Source organism: Lathamus discolor, chromosome 3 (assembly GCF_037157495.1).
Source record: "Lathamus discolor isolate bLatDis1 chromosome 3, bLatDis1.hap1, whole genome shotgun sequence".
Taxonomy (NCBI): domain Eukaryota; kingdom Metazoa; phylum Chordata; class Aves; order Psittaciformes; family Psittacidae; genus Lathamus; species Lathamus discolor.
Genome location: NC_088886.1, coordinates 34,116,558 through 34,138,135, shown reverse-complemented (window position 1 = coordinate 34,138,135; position 21,578 = coordinate 34,116,558). Strand labels below are relative to the sequence as shown.

General features: G+C 41.0%; 1 protein-coding gene across 1 annotated transcript in view; it reads left to right on the top strand.

The window, feature by feature from the left end:
• The window catches only part of FNDC3B (fibronectin type III domain containing 3B), a 206,927-nt gene that overhangs the window by 140,014 nt on the left and 45,335 nt on the right, over positions 1 to 21,578 (top strand). The window contains exons 10-18 of the mRNA XM_065674575.1: positions 2,523 to 2,661; positions 3,000 to 3,053; positions 12,534 to 12,658; positions 15,273 to 15,447; positions 16,041 to 16,127; positions 19,108 to 19,246; positions 19,804 to 19,875; positions 20,331 to 20,449; positions 21,294 to 21,399. Coding sequence (XP_065530647.1) covers positions 2,523 to 2,661; positions 3,000 to 3,053; positions 12,534 to 12,658; positions 15,273 to 15,447; positions 16,041 to 16,127; positions 19,108 to 19,246; positions 19,804 to 19,875; positions 20,331 to 20,449; positions 21,294 to 21,399 — 1,016 coding nt within the window. The remainder of the gene's footprint in view (positions 1 to 2,522; positions 2,662 to 2,999; positions 3,054 to 12,533; positions 12,659 to 15,272; positions 15,448 to 16,040; positions 16,128 to 19,107; positions 19,247 to 19,803; positions 19,876 to 20,330; positions 20,450 to 21,293; positions 21,400 to 21,578) is intronic.

Sequence of the window (21,578 nt, the reverse complement as noted above, 5' to 3'; positions counted from 1 at the left end):
TCTGCATAGCTGTATTTCTGCCTGTGCGTTTAACAGGCCTAGGAGTGCTTGTGTATGAAAGTGGGATTCCTCAAGCTTCTTAAAGATTTGACTTAAGGAGCTGGCATTTCTGTAGTTACTGTACCAGAGATGTGCTAGCACTGAAGGTACTCCAGCACAGTTTCCTCATAAGTACTCCTTGCTTCATGAAGTAAATCTGCTGCTTAGAAATGCATCTCACCCTAAAAATAAAAAACAAAAAAAAAAAAAAACAAACCAAAAAAAGGATTTGCCCTGGCCTTTCTTGATATTTTCAGGGTGTGTTTCTCTTTGATTCGAAAAATGTGGTTTACACATTTAGTGACTGTTAACACATTCTCAGTTTTGCTCCCTGATGTTTTTAACACCGTCTGTGGTGTTATCTGCATATGTTGCCTTTTTTTTTTTTTTAAGACTTTCCTTATGAAGCAAGGTTTCAAATTCACATCCTGTTCACTTATACTCAATATCCTTCAAAAAAAAAATCCTTTCACTCCTGTCTATTGTTTCCTTCTGTTTTTCCAGACAAGGGCTGGACTTGCTGTGCTTTTTCACATCAAGGCTGCTCCTGTTTGTAAAATTTTAAAGAACATTGTGCTTCTCAGGTATTAAAAAAACCCACCAACCCAACACTAGAATGTGTCTGTCTTGCTCTAGTGCTACAGCTTTTGTTTTTCTAAGAATACTTTCTAGTGGAGCTTTAAAATGATCTTGTCAAGTATAAGCGCAAGACCAGAAGTAACTTCTTGTACATAAGTACAAGACTCAGACTCCCAGGTCAGCCTGTAGTCCCAGCCCTAGCAGCAAATGGATGGTAGCAAGGAGGAGAAAATTGTATAACACTGTTGAGCATCCTGCTGTAAGCAATTGAGCATCATGTTAAAAGGCAGCTTCCGACAAGAAAGTGGTCGCTATGCAGAACGTGGCATTGAGGTCTGGTGCGATTTTTGAGGGCATTGTGAGTATTTGCCCTGTGTCCTGGCTGACTTCTTTCTCCCTACCTACAGCTCACTCCACCTTCCCAGATGCTTGTCAAATTAAAAATTGTTTGTGAACAGTTAGCAGTTAACTTCATTTAAAAAGGAGAAGCAACTGCTAAATATAAAAGTCAGACTTAAAAAGCAGCAGCATGTGTTTGGAGTGGAGGGAACCAACACTGAAAAGACGTGCTGTTTGCTTTCCATGACAATTTTTTCCTTCACTGAAACTGCATTATGTATTAACAACTGTGAAGAAATAAATCTGTTAAGTAAAGAAATCTATTGGGCAACCGTTACTCGGCAGATTGCCTAAGGTCTCCTTAACCTTGGCAGCATCTCTCAGGGCTTCGTTTCCACACAGGCTGCTCGTTCTTGGTCCCGCCCTGCTGAGCCCTGACACCCAGGACACCCTGGTTTGCTCTGAACCTCTTGCCTGCGTTTCTTCCAGTAGTATTACTTTAGTGCTTGCAGGGACGACTATGCTCAGTGTTTCAGTGACTTGCAGAAGATGCTCGTTAAGCTCATTTTCACATGGTTGTATTCCCTGATGGTATGTGTTTGCTGCTTGGCTACACTGATTTCCGGCATGGGTACATACCACTCACCAGCTTCAGACTCAATTAACTGCATTTGTTTTCACTCCTGACTAACAGGTGGTGGGTAAAGCAGCACTATAGCAGTTCTTGTGAACTTCCCAAAAGGTTTGATTCTATGTAGGTGGCCATTGTACATAAATTACTCTTATCTACTGAAAACAAATTTAGAAATTGCCCTTTCTTAAACTCTGCATTCAAGCGCACAATAGCTACAGCGAGCTCAGAGGTCATCGTCTGGTCATGGTTTGAACTTCTTTTGAGTAGAAGACTTCCAATTTGCACTTTTATTTTTCCGCATAGAAAATGTGCAGGGGAAAAAATAACATCATTATTTTTTTCAGAGAAAAGCACCTTGTGAGGAAATGCTCAACTACATTGTGTTCACTTTCTAATATGTGAAATATTTATTATATATCCCCTTCTGTACTGATATATAGAGAAACTGCCTGAAATCGTATTCGCTTTGAAGATTTTTAGTTTAACCAGAGCTGTGTAAGTTCTAAGCGTTAACACCTAGGCTATGTAGAAGCTTGTAGCCATGGAAGGAAACCAGCAGTTAGCACCACTCACATGCTTTACATGTACCCAGGCATTAAAATTTTGTATTGCAAAGAGGATTTTAGCACACTGTATGTGAAAGTCTGGCAATAGGCAAGAAAGTAGTGGTGGAAAGAAAAAATGATGATGATAACTCAGTGGTCCCTGGGAATATTGGGACAAAATGCTGTAATATTTCTCTTCTGCTATGAATTCTATTGCATAGTTGTATCAAGTGAAGTAGGATAATGATAGCCACTGATCTGTGAGAAATCTGTCATTAGTGGACGGTATTGTGGATACTTCAGTAGTTAAATATTGTGACTGAGGCAGTGCTGTCTCATCTTGTAATTGTCAGCAAATTTATAACCCATTTGAATGTTGTTTCCAGGGTATATGCAATGTACAACTCAGTAAAGGGTTCCTGCTCAGAGCCAGTAAGCTTCACCACTCACAGCTCAGCACCAGAGTGTCCCTTCCCACCCAAACCCTCGCACAGGACCAAAAGCTCCTTAACCTTACAATGGAAGGTAGGTAATGCTTGGATCAGGCAAGAAAGCAGTGAAAAATACAGTTTGCTGACAGTGAGCATAACTGTTGAAAATAATTGAAAGCTGAGACAGTTTTCAGTAAGGAATTTGAACTTCTTGTAATCTGACAAATCCCTCCCTGTGCACTGACTTGACTTTTAAAATGTATGTGTTTCATTACATCCAGCTTCCTCGCAGTATTTGTTAAGAGGTTGCCAAGCTGTGCACAGCCCCCAAGCTTTGGCTTCACTTTAAACTTTAGTCATTTGCTGGGGGTGGGGGGGGTGAAGCAGTTTTCTCTTATTCCCAAAATCACCGTTGTTTACTTTTCTTCATAGGCACCCATTGATAATGGTTCAAAAATCACCAGCTACCTTCTGGAGTGGGATGAGGTAAGGAGTAACTGGTTGAAATAAATACATAAATAAATGGCACTCAGACTTTACAAGGATTTGCTGAGTAAAGACAAATAATTAAATACAGGAGAAAGTAGAAGTAGGAAAATGAAATCCTGATGGCATTAAGAGCTGGAAAGGTTAAAGGGACGGGGGGGAACTTTTAATTCACTCTATTTGCTGCAGAGACAATATTCTGCTTCTGTACTCTTAAAATCTATGTTTTATTGCTCATGCAGTGCACTTTATTTGTTAATTAGCATTACTTGTTATTTAATGACTTGATGTATCTTAGAGTTCTCTTTTTCTGGCTGATACCTGAGTGCAGAATAAATCATTGTTCTTGCCTCAAAGGAGAAGAGCCGTGATCTTGCAGCCCTTTCATCAGGGAATGTATTCAGGGTCAAAATAATGATGCCCTTTACACAGTGGCAATTAGTCCCCTTCCAGACACAAAAGGAAGTAAGTTCTCTGTCCCAAATATTTACATAGTTAGTGAGCAGCTTGCTTTTGGGGAGAGTGCCATAAGCAAGAGATGTGGACTATTTGCTGGAGGTGGGCTCCGGTTGTAAGTCCTCCCTTCATCCCGTAATTCCTTTCCATTGTGTAAGCCTTATTTCTGCAGAAAGCATGAGTCAAGGAGTATTATCTTTGACGGAAAAAAACAACATGATGTTTGGAACCACTCACCCTGCAAACATTTCAGTATTGCAGCAAGCAAGGTCTACGTGATGAGAAACCTGTTGAACTGAACTAAAATAAATAATAATTTTAGAGTGACTTGCTGTCCCTCTCTGCATAATGAAGGAGGAAAGGTCAGTGAAGAAGAAAAAAAAATGGAGTGTGAGGTCAGGGAATGGAGATTAAAAAGACATTTCTCCAAAAGTATGGGCTAGGGTGATCCCGTTTTGCCTCCTGTGACACCTTGACTGTGCTGTTGTGATCTCTTGCAAGGCTTCCAGTAACTTGGAGCCATGCGAACGTAACAGCACCAAGCAGTGAAGCAGTGGAAAAACAAATGATTCCAGCCTGCAAAGAGAAAGGAAGTAATAGAAGGTCTTGTCAGATGAAAGACCAACACAACAGACCATTAATACAGTGCAAATACTTTTGATGTTAATTTTGTCCACATGGACCCTAGTCATAATTTTGGATATACGTTAGGCAACTCTAAAATGCTTTTGTCCTTTAAACCATTTATTGCTGAGTATATACGTAGACTTCGTCTTCAGAAATAATTGTTACGACTGTTTTTCACATGGCAAAAGTAGCTAGTAGGCTAGCTCATGTACCAATGGTAAAAATGAAGGCATCCTGATTCCCTTAGTCTGTATGGTTTAATTACCTTGTTTTCTCAGTAGCAGTCCTGAAATCTGAGATCCCAGTGGGTAGCTAGCCAGCAAAGATGAAACAATAATGGCCCTGCACAAATTAATTTGGTACATCTCCAATGATTTGACAGGACTCCTGACTGAAACGTGATTGTCTGGTTGTTTCCTCTGATATGAGACAGAAATGCAAATTTGAGTTGCTGAATTAAAACTTGCTATTAAGGCTTATGAAGAAAAAGTCTGAAGATGTATGCTGGCTGTGCCTATGTCTGTGGGAGCCTCATCTACCTGCAACAGTGAGCTCAGCAAGCTGTTCTACCCACTTTTCCATGTGCCCTTGCAAGTTGTGCCTCTGACGTAGGGTGCAGTTAGATACTGGAGTTAAGAGCACCCAAGTGCAAAAGAGAATTCACTTGTAATGCCCTGTACCTTCGCACTTGGCTGTGTGAACTCCACGTAAGCAAAAACACTGTTTTACAATGCCACACTGTGTCCTGGTGAAGTTAAGAAGTAAATACATCAGGAAGAGAACTATTGCCAGGCAACAGCAAATGCTCTGCCAGATCTCAGCTAGAGTAACATTGATCAGCTACAGGGCACAGAGTAAGATATAAACATGGGAAAATCAGCAATCAGAATGAAATTAAGTTGTGGCTAAAAAGCAGAGGGGACTTTGCATGAATGGAGAACAAGAAATCTATCTGATGATGAAATTAGACAAACGCCCTAAAATGGCAGTCTGCCTTGGGAAGTTGAGTCCCTTCCTAGGGGAGGATGGTGTGTGAGCGAGCCGTGGAACACAAGCTGTGCTACCAACTCCCACCAAGGAAGGGGCTCCAGCAGCCCCTTCATGCTCCTGCACAGTGAGTAACAGATTCTCTCTCTGAGGCAATTCAGATCTTGGAGCATGATGCTCAACTGTATCTCAACTCATTCCTCCTGTTTTTACAGTGCAAGGCATAGTTCATAGAGTCTAAAATGCAGCCAGAGGTGTAGGTGGCATCACTCGTATATGCAAGAAATAAATTTGCTGTAAAACAGCAGCAGAAGTGGCATGTTTTACAGCCCTGGGATTAGGTGAGGTTCTAAATTGAAACGAGGACAGCATCTTGTCTCTTTGTGGCTGCAGCTGGGGAGTTCCGCAGGGCTGAGGTGCTGCAGTGCCAGCTGGGTGCACGGGGCTCTGCCTGGGATCCTGGGTTCAGTGCTCCTCAGCAAGCCCTGTGCTACCACACATATCTACTGCAGGGTTCCCCACTGCTCTAAAGGGTCACTCTAGAGACTGGAGAAAGGTGGGTTTTGTTTTGTTGGTATTGGTTTTATTATTATTTTTCTTTATTGTGGTTTTGTTTGTTTTGTTTTGTTTTAATTATTATTTTATCATATCTTATAGAATCACTGAATAGTTAGGGTTGGAAAGGACCTTAAGTCCATGGGCAGGGACACCTCACACTAAACCATCTCGCCCAAGGCTTCGTCCAACCTGGCCTTGAACCCTGCCAGGGATGTAGCATTCACAACCTCCCTGGGCAACCCATTCCAGTGTCTCACTGCCCTTACAGTAAAGAACTTCTTCCTTATATCCAATCTAAGCTTCCTCTGTTTAAGTTTTAACCCGTTAGCCCTCGTCCTATCACTACAGTCCCTAATGAACAGTCCATCCCCAGCATCCTTATAATGCCCCCCTTCAGATACTGGAAGGCTGCTATGAGGTCTCCACGCAGCCTTCTCTTCTCCAGGCTGAACAGCCCCAACTTTCTCAGCCTGTTTTCATACAGGAGGTGCTCCAGTCCCCTGATCATCCTCGTGGCCCTCCTCTGGACTTGTTCCAGCAGTTCCATGTCCTTTTTATGTTGAGGACACCAGAACTGCACACAATACTCGAGGTGAGGTCTCACGAGAGCAGAGTAGAGGGGCAGGATTACCTCCTTTGACCTGCTGGTCACGCTCCTTTTGATGCAGCCCAGGATGCGGTTGGCTTTCTGGGCTGCGAGCGCACACTGAAGCTGGCTCATGTTCATTTTCTCATTGACCAGCACCCCCAAGTCCTTCTCCACAGGGCTGCTCTGAATCTCTTCTCTGCCCAACCTCTAGCTGTGCCTGGGATTGCTCTGACCCAGGTGTAGGACCTTGCACTCGTCATGGTTAAACTTCATAAGGTTGGCATCAGCCCACCTCACAAGTGTGTCAAGGTCCCTCTGGATGGCATCCCTTCCCTGCAGCTTATCAACAGAACCACACAGCTTGGTGTCATCAGCAAACTTGCTGAGGGCACACTCAATCTCACTGTCCATGTCAGTGACAAAGCTGTTGAACAAGACCGGTCACAACACCGATCCCTGAGGGACACCACTCATTACTGGTCTCCAGCCAGACATTGAGCCATTGACCACAACTCTGTGTGCGGCCATCCAGCCAGTTCTTTATCCACCGAGTGGTCCACCTATCAAATTGATGTCTCTCCAGTTTAGAGACAAGGATGTCATGTGGGACAGTTTCAAACACTTTGCACAAGTCCAGTTAGATGACATCAACTGCTCTACCCCTGTCCATCAGTTCCATATGTCCTTCACAGAAGGCCACCAAATTGGTCAGGCAGCAGTTCCCCTTAGTGAAGCCATGCTGGCTGTCACCAAGCGCCTTGTTGTTTTTCATGTGCCTTAGCATGCCTTCCAGGAGAATGTGCTCCAAGATTTTGCCAGGCACGGAGGTGAGACTGACTGGTCTGTAATTCCCAGGCTCTTCCATTTTCCCCTTCTTGAAAATGGGGGTTATATTTCTTGCTGACAATAGATGCAGTACTGCCCCCATTCTGTGGTTTAGCTGTCTTTTCTTAGATGTACTTTAAATGCCTTCTCTCACCTCATTAGATTAGCTTTAGATGAAACATAAATGAGTTGCTTTCATTTCTTCATTGGGAGTTGTGTCTTCTGACCTGCTTTGATGAAAAGAAAGTTATACTGCTTAACATGTCACTGTGCCAGTCCTACCCTGCTGCTGCTTCAATTTAGTTCTGAATTTTGGGGATTTCCCTGACCTCCAGGCTGTGGAAGATAGTCAATAGACAAAGGTATACCTGCTGTTCCACTTTTTTTCCCCCTCCCAGTCTGGATTTAATGGTTTGCAGCATGACTGGTGTTACATGTTTGTTAGAAAACACAAATACTTTCTTCCTCAGTACTGGTTTAAGTCTTTGACGTATAATTGTAATACCTTAATAAACTGGTTTAATTTCAAATGCCTGAAGCTCTATTGAGGATGATCTTTATTCTTTAACAGTAGAGTGAAAGATCAGTTCAGTGAGTTGTCACCTGGTAACATTGGATGTACACTGGGAAAGTTTACATCGTCTTCAGAGGAGATAGGATCAGCCCCTCTCCTCTGGTATTTTGAAATTCAGTTGGATTTGAACATGCCTGTACTTCAGGTGCTGGCATTACTAATATTAGCCTGGCAATAAAATCAGTTAGAATTAGTATTTAAGGGAAACTCCACCTTCTGGCTCCTTTTCTATGAACTTTACAAACCTGAACTAGTCACTCGATGCCTTTGTTCCAGGATTGATTATTCAGGGTAAGCAAAAGGCTAATTAGAAAAATAATGTTAAAAATATGCAAACACAAAGCAACACTGTAAATGAGTTGATGCTTTCTCTTGTTGCCAGTGTTCATCAAAATCAGTAAGCTGTAACTGCATTGAAAAATGCCACTAACACTGCTGTAAGAATCAGGCCTTTGTTACTAATGGGATGTGAAATGCTGATCCTGTGATTAAGTGATAGTAAATACATGTTTCTCTTGTGTTTATGGGTAGTGAGAGTATCCTGTTCATTCTCTATGGGAAGTGTAGTACTGTTCCTGAACCAGAGAGGACATCTCTCTCAGGCAGTGTGTGTTGCTGTTTTGTGTATAACTCAAAAGCAGCTTTAATTCTCATCCATTAAGCATCTCATTTTAATTTGCTCAAGAGAGAGACTGATAGAGTACCACACTATTTAGTGATCTGGTGACAGGTAATTAATTAAGTTTATATAGAGATAAATGGAGATGCCAACAAGTTTTAAACTGCTTGAGGCTAGCAGAGGTGTTCTTTGTCATACTAGCTATAATCGGGCCATGCATGTCAGGGATAGTCCACCAAAATTCAGGTACACAGAGCCCCACGCTTGTGCCTGTTTTGTGTTTGTTCATCTGCACACCCTCTAGGTCTGTTCTGTGGCTATGCTGCTCCTGTGAGACATACAAGAAGAGAGTCTTGGATGAAATTGGATTTTGTGCATGTATTAGGAATGTTTCACAGGTCCTGTCGTGTCTTCTAAATGTTTGTATATAGAGAAAATTCAGTTATGTGTGTAAGAACATGCACAATAAATGCTTTGCAGAGATACTAGGTTGTGTCATAGGAATTATTGACAGTTTGCTCTGCAGCTTTGTGTCAGATTGGGTATCAATCTGCTGCTTTTTATTGCCAATATGAGACAAACACAGAAGTTAAGGCTGGCATGGCCTGCTGCATATTGCCATCTTGCCTCCTGGTTGTAGATCTGATGCTGACAGTTTCAGATTTGTGCACTGTGATCCTGTGAAGGACTGTGCTCCATTTGTGTATCCACTATACCTGCAGTGACCCATTCCTTGTTATGTTTATTTACTATGTCTGCCACAGGGAATGTGATCAACAAAACCCATTTGAAATCCCAAAACCCTTGTCTTCTCCAGGAGAAACTTAAGCACCCTCTGTAGCTTGAAGTATAGCTGAAATAGCAAGCAAAATTCTTAAAAATTGAATTGTCGTGCAAATTCTAATGAATTTGTGGAGCCGAATTGTGCATATTTCCTTGGACAGGCTCTGATCGTCACACTGTGGGTGATTCATGGATGAACCACGAAGAACAGGGAATGCAGACTGCAGAAAGGGCTAGTGAAGAAGTCAGACAGTGCTCTTCCTCTGAAATTTGTGGATTAGAAATAGTTGCGGAAGTGATACAGTGTATTTTAAGCAACTTACAAAATGTTATTTGAGGGATTAAAACTTGGATGCCAAGTGTACAAAGAATAGGGGAAGGATTCTGGGAAAGCTGTAAGACTCTTGGGTGGCAGCCAGTACCAGCCTGCCAGTTGTTCCTGTCTATAATTATGCCAGCATTAGTGCTTTCATAAATCTTGGGAGAGAAGGAGCAGAGAGACTATTTCCAGGCTATTAATGCCAGGTTAATTAGAAATATCGGCCAGCCTCTCCAATTAGTGCCAATAGAATCCAAAATACCAGCCAGTCTGAGTAACTTGAATACCAGTTGGTCTCTGTGCAAGTCTGGGGAGGGTACAATACCAGTTCAAGAAGAAAAATATATACAATATCAGAACTTGTACTGTTATAAAGATGGACTTATGTTAAATGTTTGGCAACCTCTGCAAAGTTTTAATCCACCAGTTGACAAATTGGAGTTTTCTTGGCCCGTTGCTCTCACTTCTGGCATTGTGCTACAGATGAGAGAGATTTTCCAGGACTTGCCTTTTTAGCCAGCCGACTCTGTTCATCGCTTTGTCAACTACATGCTTAGCATTTGGTCACTTTGTTCTTTTGGAGAAAAATCACACAAAAAGAATAAAAAAACCCAAAATAAACAAGCAACTGTTCTTCAGAAATCAAAAAGAAATGTTTTCAAATGCTTCACAAATAGTGAAGTCATTAAGGACTTAGAGAAAAATTAATTTAATGCACCTGAAGCTATAAAAGAGAGTTTGCACAGGCGGGGAAGAATTCTGTGCTTAGTAGTCCTGCACTGATGAATGGATATTCTACTAAAAGATATGATTACTCATTAAGTTTTCTATAGTCTGGATTTTAAATACGTTATTGCTGAGCTGGGATGTATGGTGACCTATTATTTTTGTCCTAAAGGAATTTTATCATATAACTTTAAGGATTTTAGATCTGAAAAGGTTTTCTCTTTTACAAAAGAGTTTTCCTTTAAGATTCATCATTCTTTTCCAATTCCACCCCATAATTTACTTGAGCCACACAGTAATGTTACAGCTGGAGCAGGTGGGTGAAGTTGAAGACTGTATAAAACCAAGTTCTAGAACAAGTGTAGGATCGCACCTTATAAACAGAAGTAAGTTATGGCTATTTGCCAGTGTGCTAAATGACCCTTCAGTGTCCTAAAATTGTGCCGTGCTGGAGGTCTGCGTGATTGTTTCTAGTTTGATAAACATATTTTGGAGACATACTGCAAACATTTTATGACATTCTTCCTTATGGGCTGCAATGCGAGTGAAAAGAAGTGGAAATTGACAGGGGCTGGTGAAAAACATATGTCCCACTCAGGCATTTTTGGGATTTTGGGGCATTTAAGGATGATGCGTTGAGCGTGGAGGAAGAATGGTATGTGAGAGGACACACAGACCCCAAGGAGGGAGCAGCAGGTGAGGCTGCAGTGAGGGACATCTATGTGAATTATCTTCCTGTTACTCTGCTTAGGCACAGAAACATCAAATCTTCTTTCAAGCTGTGTATGCTAGGTGAAATAAGTAGCTTTGTCTATGGGCAGATGTTCATTTTTATTTTATCTCAGTAAAATAGACCTGCAGACAGGTGCCAAAAATAGCAAATGCTATAGCAGAGCTCTTAAGTCAGAAGTTGCAGAGATGGCTATAACTATCTCCTGCACCAGTTGGAGCCCACAGGTGTGCTTTGTTAGGTTTCTATCCTGGTGTCCTTTGGGGTTCTTTGTAGTGTGATTATGCATTAATTTTGTGTTCAAGTATTGAAATTAAAACTCCTTTAAACTGCTTCAGCTCAGGGAGATATCATTTATGTGGAGTTGAGCAGTCTGTGCCCTTTCCCTGAAGGATTTCAAATTGACCATTTCCCACGTGTTGCACAGGATGAGACCAGATATTCTTTGTTGTCCTGTGGTCTGTGTTCTGCAAAAAGCTCACCTTTGTTTTTACTCCAAGGGTACCAGGTTGGGTGGGATTGAAAAGTGCTTTTGTTTCTTTTAAATGTGGTGGGGAGGTAGAGGACTTGAATCACAGAATCCCAAGGGTTGGAAGGGACCTCAAAAGATCATCTAGTCCAACCCCCCTGCAAGAGCAGGGTAACCTACAGTACATCACACAGGAACTTGTCCAGGCGGGCCTTGAATATCTCCAGTGTAGGAGACTCCACAACCCCCCTGGGCAACCTGTTCCAGTGCTCTGTCACTCTTACAGTAAAGAAGTTCTTCCTGATGTTAACGTGGAACTTCCTATGCTCCAGTTTACACCCATTGCCCCTTGTCCTATCACTGGATATCACTGAAAAAAGCCTAGCTCCATCATCCTGACTTCTGCATGTTTGTGTCTTCAGTTGTACTGGTTTGTACCTGAGGAAGGACTTAGGAGCTGGGGAAGTGTCTCAATACCTTCTCTCACTGCTGCCCCATCTTAGCTTTGTCAGGGATCTTCATTGCTCTGGGTCATGTTGATGTGAGGCTCCTATGAAAGCTCTGACATCCAAGTTTCTTAAGAAAGTTGTATGCTTTCTAATAAATCCTCTTTACTCATCCCATGCTGCGTGCTCTGAGAAGTGGGATGGTTACAGAACCTGGTACCTCATATTTCCCTCCATCTATTTTGTCCTTAAGAGCATGGAGCTGGGGAGGGGTTCGAACCCAGGTATGTCCTTCTCGGTGGCAGCAGCTGGGGTTGGCCATGGGCTGGACCGTGGGGAGCGAGAGCCCTCTTGTGGGATAGAGTGTTTTCGAAGGACCAGAGAGAGTTTACATGGGATTTGCGGTGCGGAGGGTAGCACTTCCAAGAAATGCTGGTTGCAGCTTTCCTATGCTCCTGTGACCAGGTCGGTTCAGAGATTAATTTTACCTTAAATTTGCACGCTTTTTTATTAATTGATAGGATAAATAGCGTTTCAAGCAGAATGACAAAAGATGTAGGTACATCTCACGAAGATGGGAATCTGGCAGCAGACTGTGTTGATTCGTGTTATTTTAGGTAGCATAGCAGTGCTGTCAGTGGCTTGCACAGCTTTCTTTGTACTCTGCCTTATGAAAGCATCTAATTCTAATATCGTTTAACAGCTCTTTTTAAAATAAGAACCATGTGGTTTTGTTTCATAGCTATCCGATTACAGATTTCTCTCTTTCTAGGGAAAGAGGAACAGTGGTTTCAGAGAATGCTACTTTGGAAGCCAGAAGCATTGCAAGTTGACTAAGCTTTGTCCAGCTTTGGGTTACACCTTCCGATTAGCAGCTCAGAATGACGTCGGTACTAGGTAAGTTGCCCAAGATACATGCTTTCTGCAGAAAAAATGGTAATTGAAAAGTTTAACTATCAATGACAGAGTAAAGAGGAATTTCTGGGGAGGGGTGGTGTGGTTTTTTCTCTTTATGGTTTTGTGTTAAGTATCTGACATTTGCTTTATTATTAATCTCTTAGAGTAAGTCACAGCTTCCCTGGTGGTAACATTCATCTCCCAGGGAATTGCCATGTACCTTCAGCATGATGAGGTTAGCCTAAGAAGATAGGCTTCTTTTGAGGTGTTAAATGATGTTTTGTGGTCTATTCCTAATACAAAAAGAATACATCTGTTATGTAAAATCCCCGCTAGGGACCTCTGTGAACCAAGAAAAACAAGCAGGAGGAAGTTAAGTTACAGATTTTGAAAGGAATCTTGATATATTTATTTATTCTGGTTTAAAGCAAAAACCTTCTGTCTTTTTTCAGCAGTACAGTCCCTTCTTTCTTCCACAGGACTGGCAGGGCTGGCTGATGGGGTGGGAAAGAAGGGTGAGAGAGCCAGGACCGAGAGAGAGCAGGCACATCCACAGGCCTTGAAAGATGGGTTTCAGGTTCTGCTTTTCTTTGCACATGAAGAGACGTGCTCGAATGAAGATGATGAGCAGTCATATTACTGCAGTCCTCCAGGAGCTTCTGGGGAGCCCTGGGCTAAAATGTTACACAGCTGAGGACCAGAGTTTGCCCAAAGAGACGTCAGTCACGCTGCACGGGCTGCGCGCTTCTGTACTTACAGAAGGAAAGCAAGCCAGGAAGAGTTTAGCTGTGAAGAAGCTAAACATCCAGTGCTCTTGTTTACTCCTTTATTGTCTTTCTTAGCTAAACAGGATCTAATCATTATTACAAGGTCAGAAAAAGAAACGCTGGTGGTATGTAATGGTGTGTTTTGCTCAGAGAGATTCCTGTATTGTTTGCTTTTCCACAGCACAAGCCTCTTAGTAATATGTAGGTTTTAAAAGTTTCTTCATTCGTGTTCCTGCGTTCTCCCTATGAGATGCACTGGGACTGTTTATGTGTGCAGAGAGTCCTTTTTTGCCAATTTCTTGCAAGATAACTTCCCTTCTTATTGAAATAATTTTTGACCTATAGAGAGAAAGAGGCTTGAGCTGGATCTGCTCAGTGTAACTGGGGCTGCCATTTTTGTGCAAAGTTCCCCGCTTGGGCATCTCTTTTCTTTACCATATTCCAGATTTTTAAATATCTTAGGGCATGCTTCAACCTTCCCTCCCTTTTTTTGTTCTTCTCTCTCCCTTTTTTTTTCCTGAGGCTATTGAGGGGAAAGTGAACTAAGAACTATATTTATGGTGAGCTGCTCTGTGTTAATCTGTAAAGATAAATGCCAACAGCACATGGCTTATTTTTATAGACAGCACTCAAAATTAGAACTTGATAATGTCATCCAGCACTTTGTGTCATAAGACAGGTTTGGTTGGTAGTAATGCTTGCGGACCTACCATTTAAGATTGTTATTGCCTTGTTTTGGTGTTAGTGGGTGGATTTTATAACTTTATATAACAGGTGGATTATATATATATATATATAATAAAATAGGTGGATTTTATAGCTATAAGAGTATTTCAACAAATATGTTATTTTTGTGAAAGAAGACTCAGAAAAAGAAGATGTAGCTTTTTGAATTTATTAAACTCATGCCACAACTTTAACGAACAAAATAAGTTTGTATTTAGGAAACAGAGGTTTGCAAATTGCAGCAATGTTACCTTCAATTGAGAGTTCTGATGTTGTCCTCCTGAAAATTTGCCAAAATCTGTCCATTTTTAGCTTCCATTCTCAAATTTCCATTGTATGTAATACATTCAGCATGGAGTCTTAAGAGAACTCTTCCTACACTTGCTTGACACAGCTGCCTGTTATGTTTTAAGGCATTGTGTGCTGGGATTTAGACAAGATAAGAGCGTGCATCTCCCCTGTCGCAGATGTTCTCTGATTGCGACCTAAGCTGTGCAAAAGAGGAACTTTATGCTCAGCTTAAAATGCAAAGAAGTTTGGGCAGGGAGAGCTGAAAGGGAATAGAGCCAGGCTGGGAGGCATCTGTGCCTGCACCAGACAGCTCCTACATGATGCTGAGCATGTATGGTCATGACTGGATAAATTTTCCCTGCTTTCCTTGGAGGGGGATGTCTGAGACAGTGGGACCTGATTTGCTGAAGGAGGCTGCTTTCAGGGGTGTAGCTTAAACATAATATGTATTCTGAGTCTATAAAAGGTGGAAGCTGTATGTCAAGTTCCACTTCTGGAAGTTGAACACTTGGGACTTTTATTTCCTATGTTTAGTTCCCCTTTGTTACATGAGATTTTCCTCTACTTCACACTTCACAGTAAATATTTTTAGGCATACTAATATTATTTTTTCCAGTGTTATTGGGATGAAATCTGTAAAAATGATCATGAAGGACACATACAATCCTACATTATTTGCTATTATTCTGGCATTTCCTAACTGGGTTCTCATATTTTAACATTTTTAACACTATCTGGATTTTTTGAAAATGTGAAATACTTCTGTAAATACAGTGAGGTTTGTTTATTTAGTTCTTTGTATGTTTTAATATTCTTCTGTTTCTGTGCAGTGGGTACAGCCAGGAGGTGGTGTGCTATACTGCAGGTAATATTCCTCAGACCCCTTCAGCCCCAAGGCTTGTTCGAGCTGGTGTTACATGGATCGCATTGCAGTGGAATAAAGTAGAAGGATGTACACCAGAGGAAGTGATTTCCTACACCCTGGAAATTCAGGAAGAAGATAATGTAAGTACCATGTTACTATGAAGTAAGCTGCACGAGTTAGTGTTTTCACTTACTAATTCAAGATCGCTGAGAAAATTGTGGATTGCTGCTTTGGAGGGTCTTTAGGACTACTGGGTACTTGGCAGGACAGAGCTGTGTGATTTATTCTGCTCCACAGCAGAATTATGAATCCTTAGCTAAAAACGTGTACTGTCATCCATGATCACTTCACAAAGCTTTACCCAACTCCATAAGGTACCGGGAAGCTTGCCCTTAACCAGTTCAGTCTGCTGTGCATTTCTCGCTGCTGTGTGATGCCCTTGTGTTCTGTCATCTGCCATTTCTATTTCTGTAGCGTGTGTTAAAACTGTCATGGTTGGGTTTGTGCTTATTTTGCAGAAAAATTGTATTATTCAGGTCTGTTGCAACATCCTTCTAGAAGGAAGATTATTAAGCCTTGTGTCTTAAAAGTAATAATAATAATGATGAGAATAATAATAATAAGCAGTCAGATGTAAAGGCCCTTTGCTATGATATAGCTTCAGACTGTAATACAGAGAGCACTTCCTCAGAATCCTTAGTTATGGAAATTTGTCTGGTTTTGTTATTTCTAGGATAGCATGTTTCACCCAAAGTACACTGGAGAGGAGCAAGCCTGTACTGTGAAGAATCTCAGAAGAAGCACACAGTATAAATTCAGGGTAAAATCTTTTTTCTCTTGTCACTGGGTAGTATTTTCTTTGTTGGTTTTTTTCCAGGAACAGTAGGGATCCTTTAGTGCTACCTGCAAATTGGAGTCATCAAATTAAAATTTACTTTATACTGTGACCTAATAGATTAAACTGTTGTATTTTTACTTTTATCACAGGGGAGATGCTTATTGCTCAGCCTTTTTAAAACGGGCATTGTTCTTGGTACCATGTACTGTCAGGTGTGATGTTGGAAAAGTGCTACTCGGTATGTGAAGTGCTTGTATTTGGCTGCATTGCTCCCCAAAAACCTGACCCATGGTCACAAAAACCTATCTCAATCTCACTTCTACACAACGGAGCAAACACTGTAAGCTCCATTGTTGTGCACAGCTTCCTTCCCCAGCTCAGTGGCCTGTCCTCCCCTGACATGCAGAAAGTGAAGCTTTTCCATCTCATAAGCACATGTGGCTGGTTTTGGAGCTGGTTTTTAGCAGCAAGTGTTGGTATTTTCTGTTCTATAGGTGCTCTTTCCCTAGAGAGAATGCTCTGAAGTCTTTTTGCAAACAAAATTCAGTCATCTGCCTCACTGCTGCCAAAGCAATGAAGCACAACACAAGTGCTGGGTGCTGCTATCAAGGAGCAGACAGTGTGTTTTTTACCAGACAGGCTGTGGTGTGTCTGTCTGTCCATCCCCATGACTGGCCTATCCATCCGTCCGTAGCAGCTCAGCAAAGCCAGGAGCTGTGCATAGCTCCACAAGGTAGTGTTTGGCTGTGCCATCCTGAGTGCTGGCATCCTCCAGAGATGGCAAGGAGCTGTCTGTAAAGCCAATATCCATCATGCTCCCGTATCCATCATGCCAACACAAAATGGTATCTGGAAGCAGCTTCATGTTATTTGTAAACAGTAGGAGTGAAGGATGCCATGGGTTTGTGTCTGTTCAGTCATTTGGCTTCTGTAGGCTGAAGTATATTCAGGGGCAGCAAAAAATACAGCTTTACCAGTAGACTCATTTAAATCCTTAAAACCAACTTTGGATATTCTTTGACAGAAGACTTTGTGAAGTTGTGTGAAGAACTACCCAAAGAATTGGAAAGTTGTTGTGGTGTTGCTCAAAGATGGTGCCTTTAAAGTTTAGCATTGTAAAAGCTGCAGTGGCTGTCTTATGGAAGAGGACAGTTAGCGCTTCTCTGCAGCCCTGCTTTCGAATTCAATGTGAATTTTGCAAATCTGGGTTGATACCAGAGCAAACTTGTCACCTCATGTCAGGGGCTACAAGCACAACTCTGATCTGACTCAACACTGAGATGTTCTCTTGTTGCATGCATATCAGCGTTAATTAGCTACAGGACTTGGGAAAGGATCCCCAAAACTATAAAACAACACCAACAAAACCAAGCACAGACACAGACCCTGGGATGACAGCAGTGTTTTAAAACTCGTAGTGGGGGCTACTGGCTTGTCTTTGAACCTGGGCAAAACATGGTGCTTAGGAGAACCCCCTTAATAATAAAGAGTTATGGGGATAATTTAATTCGTACCAGACAATGTTTGCTTACAGAGAAGACACCTTGCTAAAATGTTTGATGAAATATAGGCTGGTTAATTAAAGTGGCAATGGCAGTGTAGTACACTGTTGTAAAGACATTTGTTCGATACCAGGTGAGGTTTTGGCACAGAAGGGCAAATGATATCAACACAACTATGTGCAGTAATTTCAGTAGTGTGTGTCAGCACACACAATGGCTGTTTCTAGTGAGGTTCCATTAAAAGCAGTGCTGTGTATACTATTTCATAATTTTATCAGTGACCTGGAAACAAAGTTTTATTTTTGTTCCATGTAAGAGGATGGGGGACTCTAGGCTGGGGAGGCTGTGGCTCTGACGAGTTCTTCCTTGAACAATCAATTTAATTGGAATTTTCAGTGCCTGCCAGGCTAGTGCAGTCTTCAGCTGTATACATAGGGGAAATGTTTAAATATTGCATTACATTAGTAGCTCACACTGATTCCCTAGAGCTGTTACTCGGATATTTATCTAGGTCATGTATCTGGTGTTCATGGCAAGATGTCTTAAAGTGGAGAATAGTCAGAGAAGAACCAAGAGATGATACACAGGAGTTGATAGTGGCTTTAGTGACTTGTTTAAAGCAAGCATACTTTTTGGCCTTAAAAGTTACAAATAGTTTTCCTCAGATGCCTGTGTTAGGAGAGGGGACAGAAATGACTGCTCCTGAGAATAACAGAGCTTCCCAAGTGGAAAAGTTCCTGCTAGCTTATATTTACAGTTAGCAATTATAATACATATTTTATTACTCACTTCTTGGCAGCAGATCTTTGTCCCAGAGACTATTGTGAGCTAATAGAGCTCTCAGCAGCCGTGAAACATAGGACCATTTGGGGTTTCTTGTAGGATCTTGATCTGCTCAGTCTCCTGGCCAGGTCCTCATGTCTTAGCTTAGCAAACTTTTTCCTGAAGTCGGGAAAAGGTGCTCTTGAGTAGAGACAAAGGATTTTCCTGAGAGTTTTCTTTGTGCACATCCTGCTCATTTCAGTGGTCGTAGATTGTGTTTCTTGTTTGCATGTCATCCTATTTAAGCTTTTAATTGTGATTACTGATACTGCGAATTCATTTATTTTAAATAGCGGTTTAAATACAACCAAAACCAAAATAGTGTAGTTGTTATCATTTTAATCTTTTATGAGTAAATAACTGCCACATGACTCTTTTTTAAAGGAAAAAATAGCAGTGCTCTTGTCTTAAACATGTCATGATCTATTGCTAGTGGAGGGAAGGAAGTAATCCATGTGGTTTGTAAGGAAACAACATGGCGATTTAGCATCTGTTATTATATCCTACACACTTTGTTGGGATGTGACATACTTTTCAGTTTAATGATATTTGTGCAATTGCTAAAACAAGTCTCATCCAGAACTGTCAGAAAAACAGTTACAGTAAGCAATGGTAAACTTGTGGCGGTTTTGTTTCAGCTGTTTGCTTCTAATGTGGAAGGAAAGAGTTCTCCCAGCGAAGTGTTGGTCTGTACAACAAGCCCGGACAGGCCAGGACCTCCAACCAGACCCGTTATTAAGGGGCCAATAACATCTCATGGCTTTAGTGTGAAGTGGGGTAAGCCAGTTCAGTTTGTCATAGTAGAGCTTTTCTGGGTCATAATAAATTCTAATAAAATTATGTAAATGCGAAATATGTATTAGAACTTTGATTTCTCATGCTGCTTCTCATCCATAGTCAAACTTATTTGGAGAGCTTTCCAACTGAATTTGTTTTAACATTTTAAAAATTGTGTGGAGACTCTTACGTTTCAGAATCAAAAATATAGATTGTTGTTGTTGACTAACTGGCACTCAACTGCATCTTCAGGCTTTTCACCTTACATTTCTTGTCCTGTTGCAGCATCATTCCGGCCGCTCCCTTCATGAATGGACAAGCCTCTATGCTGCATCTTTTTCAATGCTTTTTCCATAATTTGGTTGTAGTGTTATTATCCAGCTGCCTTATTCTGACTCATGCTGAAAACTAATGTGTGCTATATACTTCTACTATAAATTCCTTGGTGTAGTTACTGTGGGGGAGTTTATGGAGGAGAAGGAGCAGAATCAGAAGAAGCTTCTGCATCGAGTGTTATATTTCACTCCTAATCTTGACAAATTACCTTATTTTTTCAGATCCTCCACAGGATAATGGTGGCTCAGAAATCCTAAAGTATCTACTAGAGATTTCTCAAGGAAGTCCAGAAGGTAAAGTTGAAACAAGTTGCCTCCATTTCATTCTGTTATGGCTGCTATAAAGAAGTTGTGACCCTTTGGGCTATTACTTTTATTAATGCACTTATGCTCTACGTATGATTGAAACTGAGTTATGTGCATGCAGGTTTTGTGGGAGAGTTAGGGTTGGGTTTTGGGGAGGTTTTGGTGTGGCTTTTGTTAAGTATGCTCTTTTTCTTTTCTACTGTAGAATTTTAGGCTCTGTTGATACTGTTTGATTTAATATATTGAATAAGTTTTAAAAATACTTGTATATGTGTCTATGTGTATGTATGTCTTTTAGGGTGGAATACCATTCATAGTAATATTAACACTAATGACTTCCCTGAAATGCATCAGTTGTGGATGACTACATTAAGGATTTTTCTAGACACTTCTGAACTTGTTGCATTATACTTCTCTAAACTTGGATATATTTCCTTTTGTAGCAAATCAGTGGGAAGTGGCATATAGTGGATCAGCTACAGAATATACCTGTACTCACTTGAAACCAGGCACTTTGTATAAACTCCGAGCATGCTGTATCAGCACTGGTGGACACAGTCAGGTAGGTATTGTTTAACAGTAAGGACTGTTGGGTTTATATTTTTCAGAGATTTATCCCCTATTTTTGGTAAAAGATTTTTTCTTAAAAAATAAGGTGAATATTTTTCCTGTAGCACAGTAAAGCTACACTTTACATTTAATCTTATGTTGCAGGTTGGTGAATTTTGCAAGACTTCTGTCTACCTGGTGGGATTTTTTCATGCAGATTACTATTTAGTGAGATTGGGTTTCTTCAAAATCAAACTGTAGGTGTTTATACTTACACTAGAAAAGACCATGCTATTTATCTGATCTGGCTACTTGCTTGAGAAAGACCATAGACTTTCATGTGCATGAGCCTGTACTGACAAGCTGGGCATGCAGGAGGGGTAGTTTATTATAATAATTAATTACCTTTCACAAGGCTGAATTCTTCTTTAAATTTTTGGGTTCCATTTTCCAGATGCTGATTCCTGTCATTCCCTCCTTTGAATTAAAATAATTTCAGTGCCTACACTTTTATTCCCCTTGCTTGCTTTTTTTTTTTTTTTTTTTTTTTTTTTAATGATTGAGTACCTTAGGCTCGATGATATTATAAAAACAAGGAAAATTGAAATTAAGAACCCAATAACATTAGCCATCAAAGTTTCCTATGCTACAGTTGTGAGTATGCTAATGAAAGGACTCTATTATAAATTGCATTTGTAGGTAACATGCTTGATAGCATCTCCTAGCCTTTATTGTTTAATATAAATTTCTAATAAGTGGTTGTTTTAGGAAACAATTTCTTGTGCCGCTTTCTAATCATGCCTCACTTTGTAGGCAGTAATTGTACCAGAGAGCTAACTTTAGCTGTTCTCTTCCAGTGTTCTGAAAGTTTACCTGTCCGTACACTAAGTGTTGCACCTGGTCACTGTCGGCCACCAAGAGTGTTGGGGAAGCCGAAGCACAAAGAAGTACAGCTACAGTGGGGTAAGCTGTTAGAGCATTTCACTGTTGATGATGTGATGTTGATGCTTTGATCTTGATGGTTAGTTACTGAACTTGCTTTAGTTTTATTTCTGTTGTTAGACCTTGTGAAAAGTTCCAGTATATTCTGTTCACTGAGAAGTACAAAGTCAAGTGAAGTTTGTGCAAGTCAGAAATACATC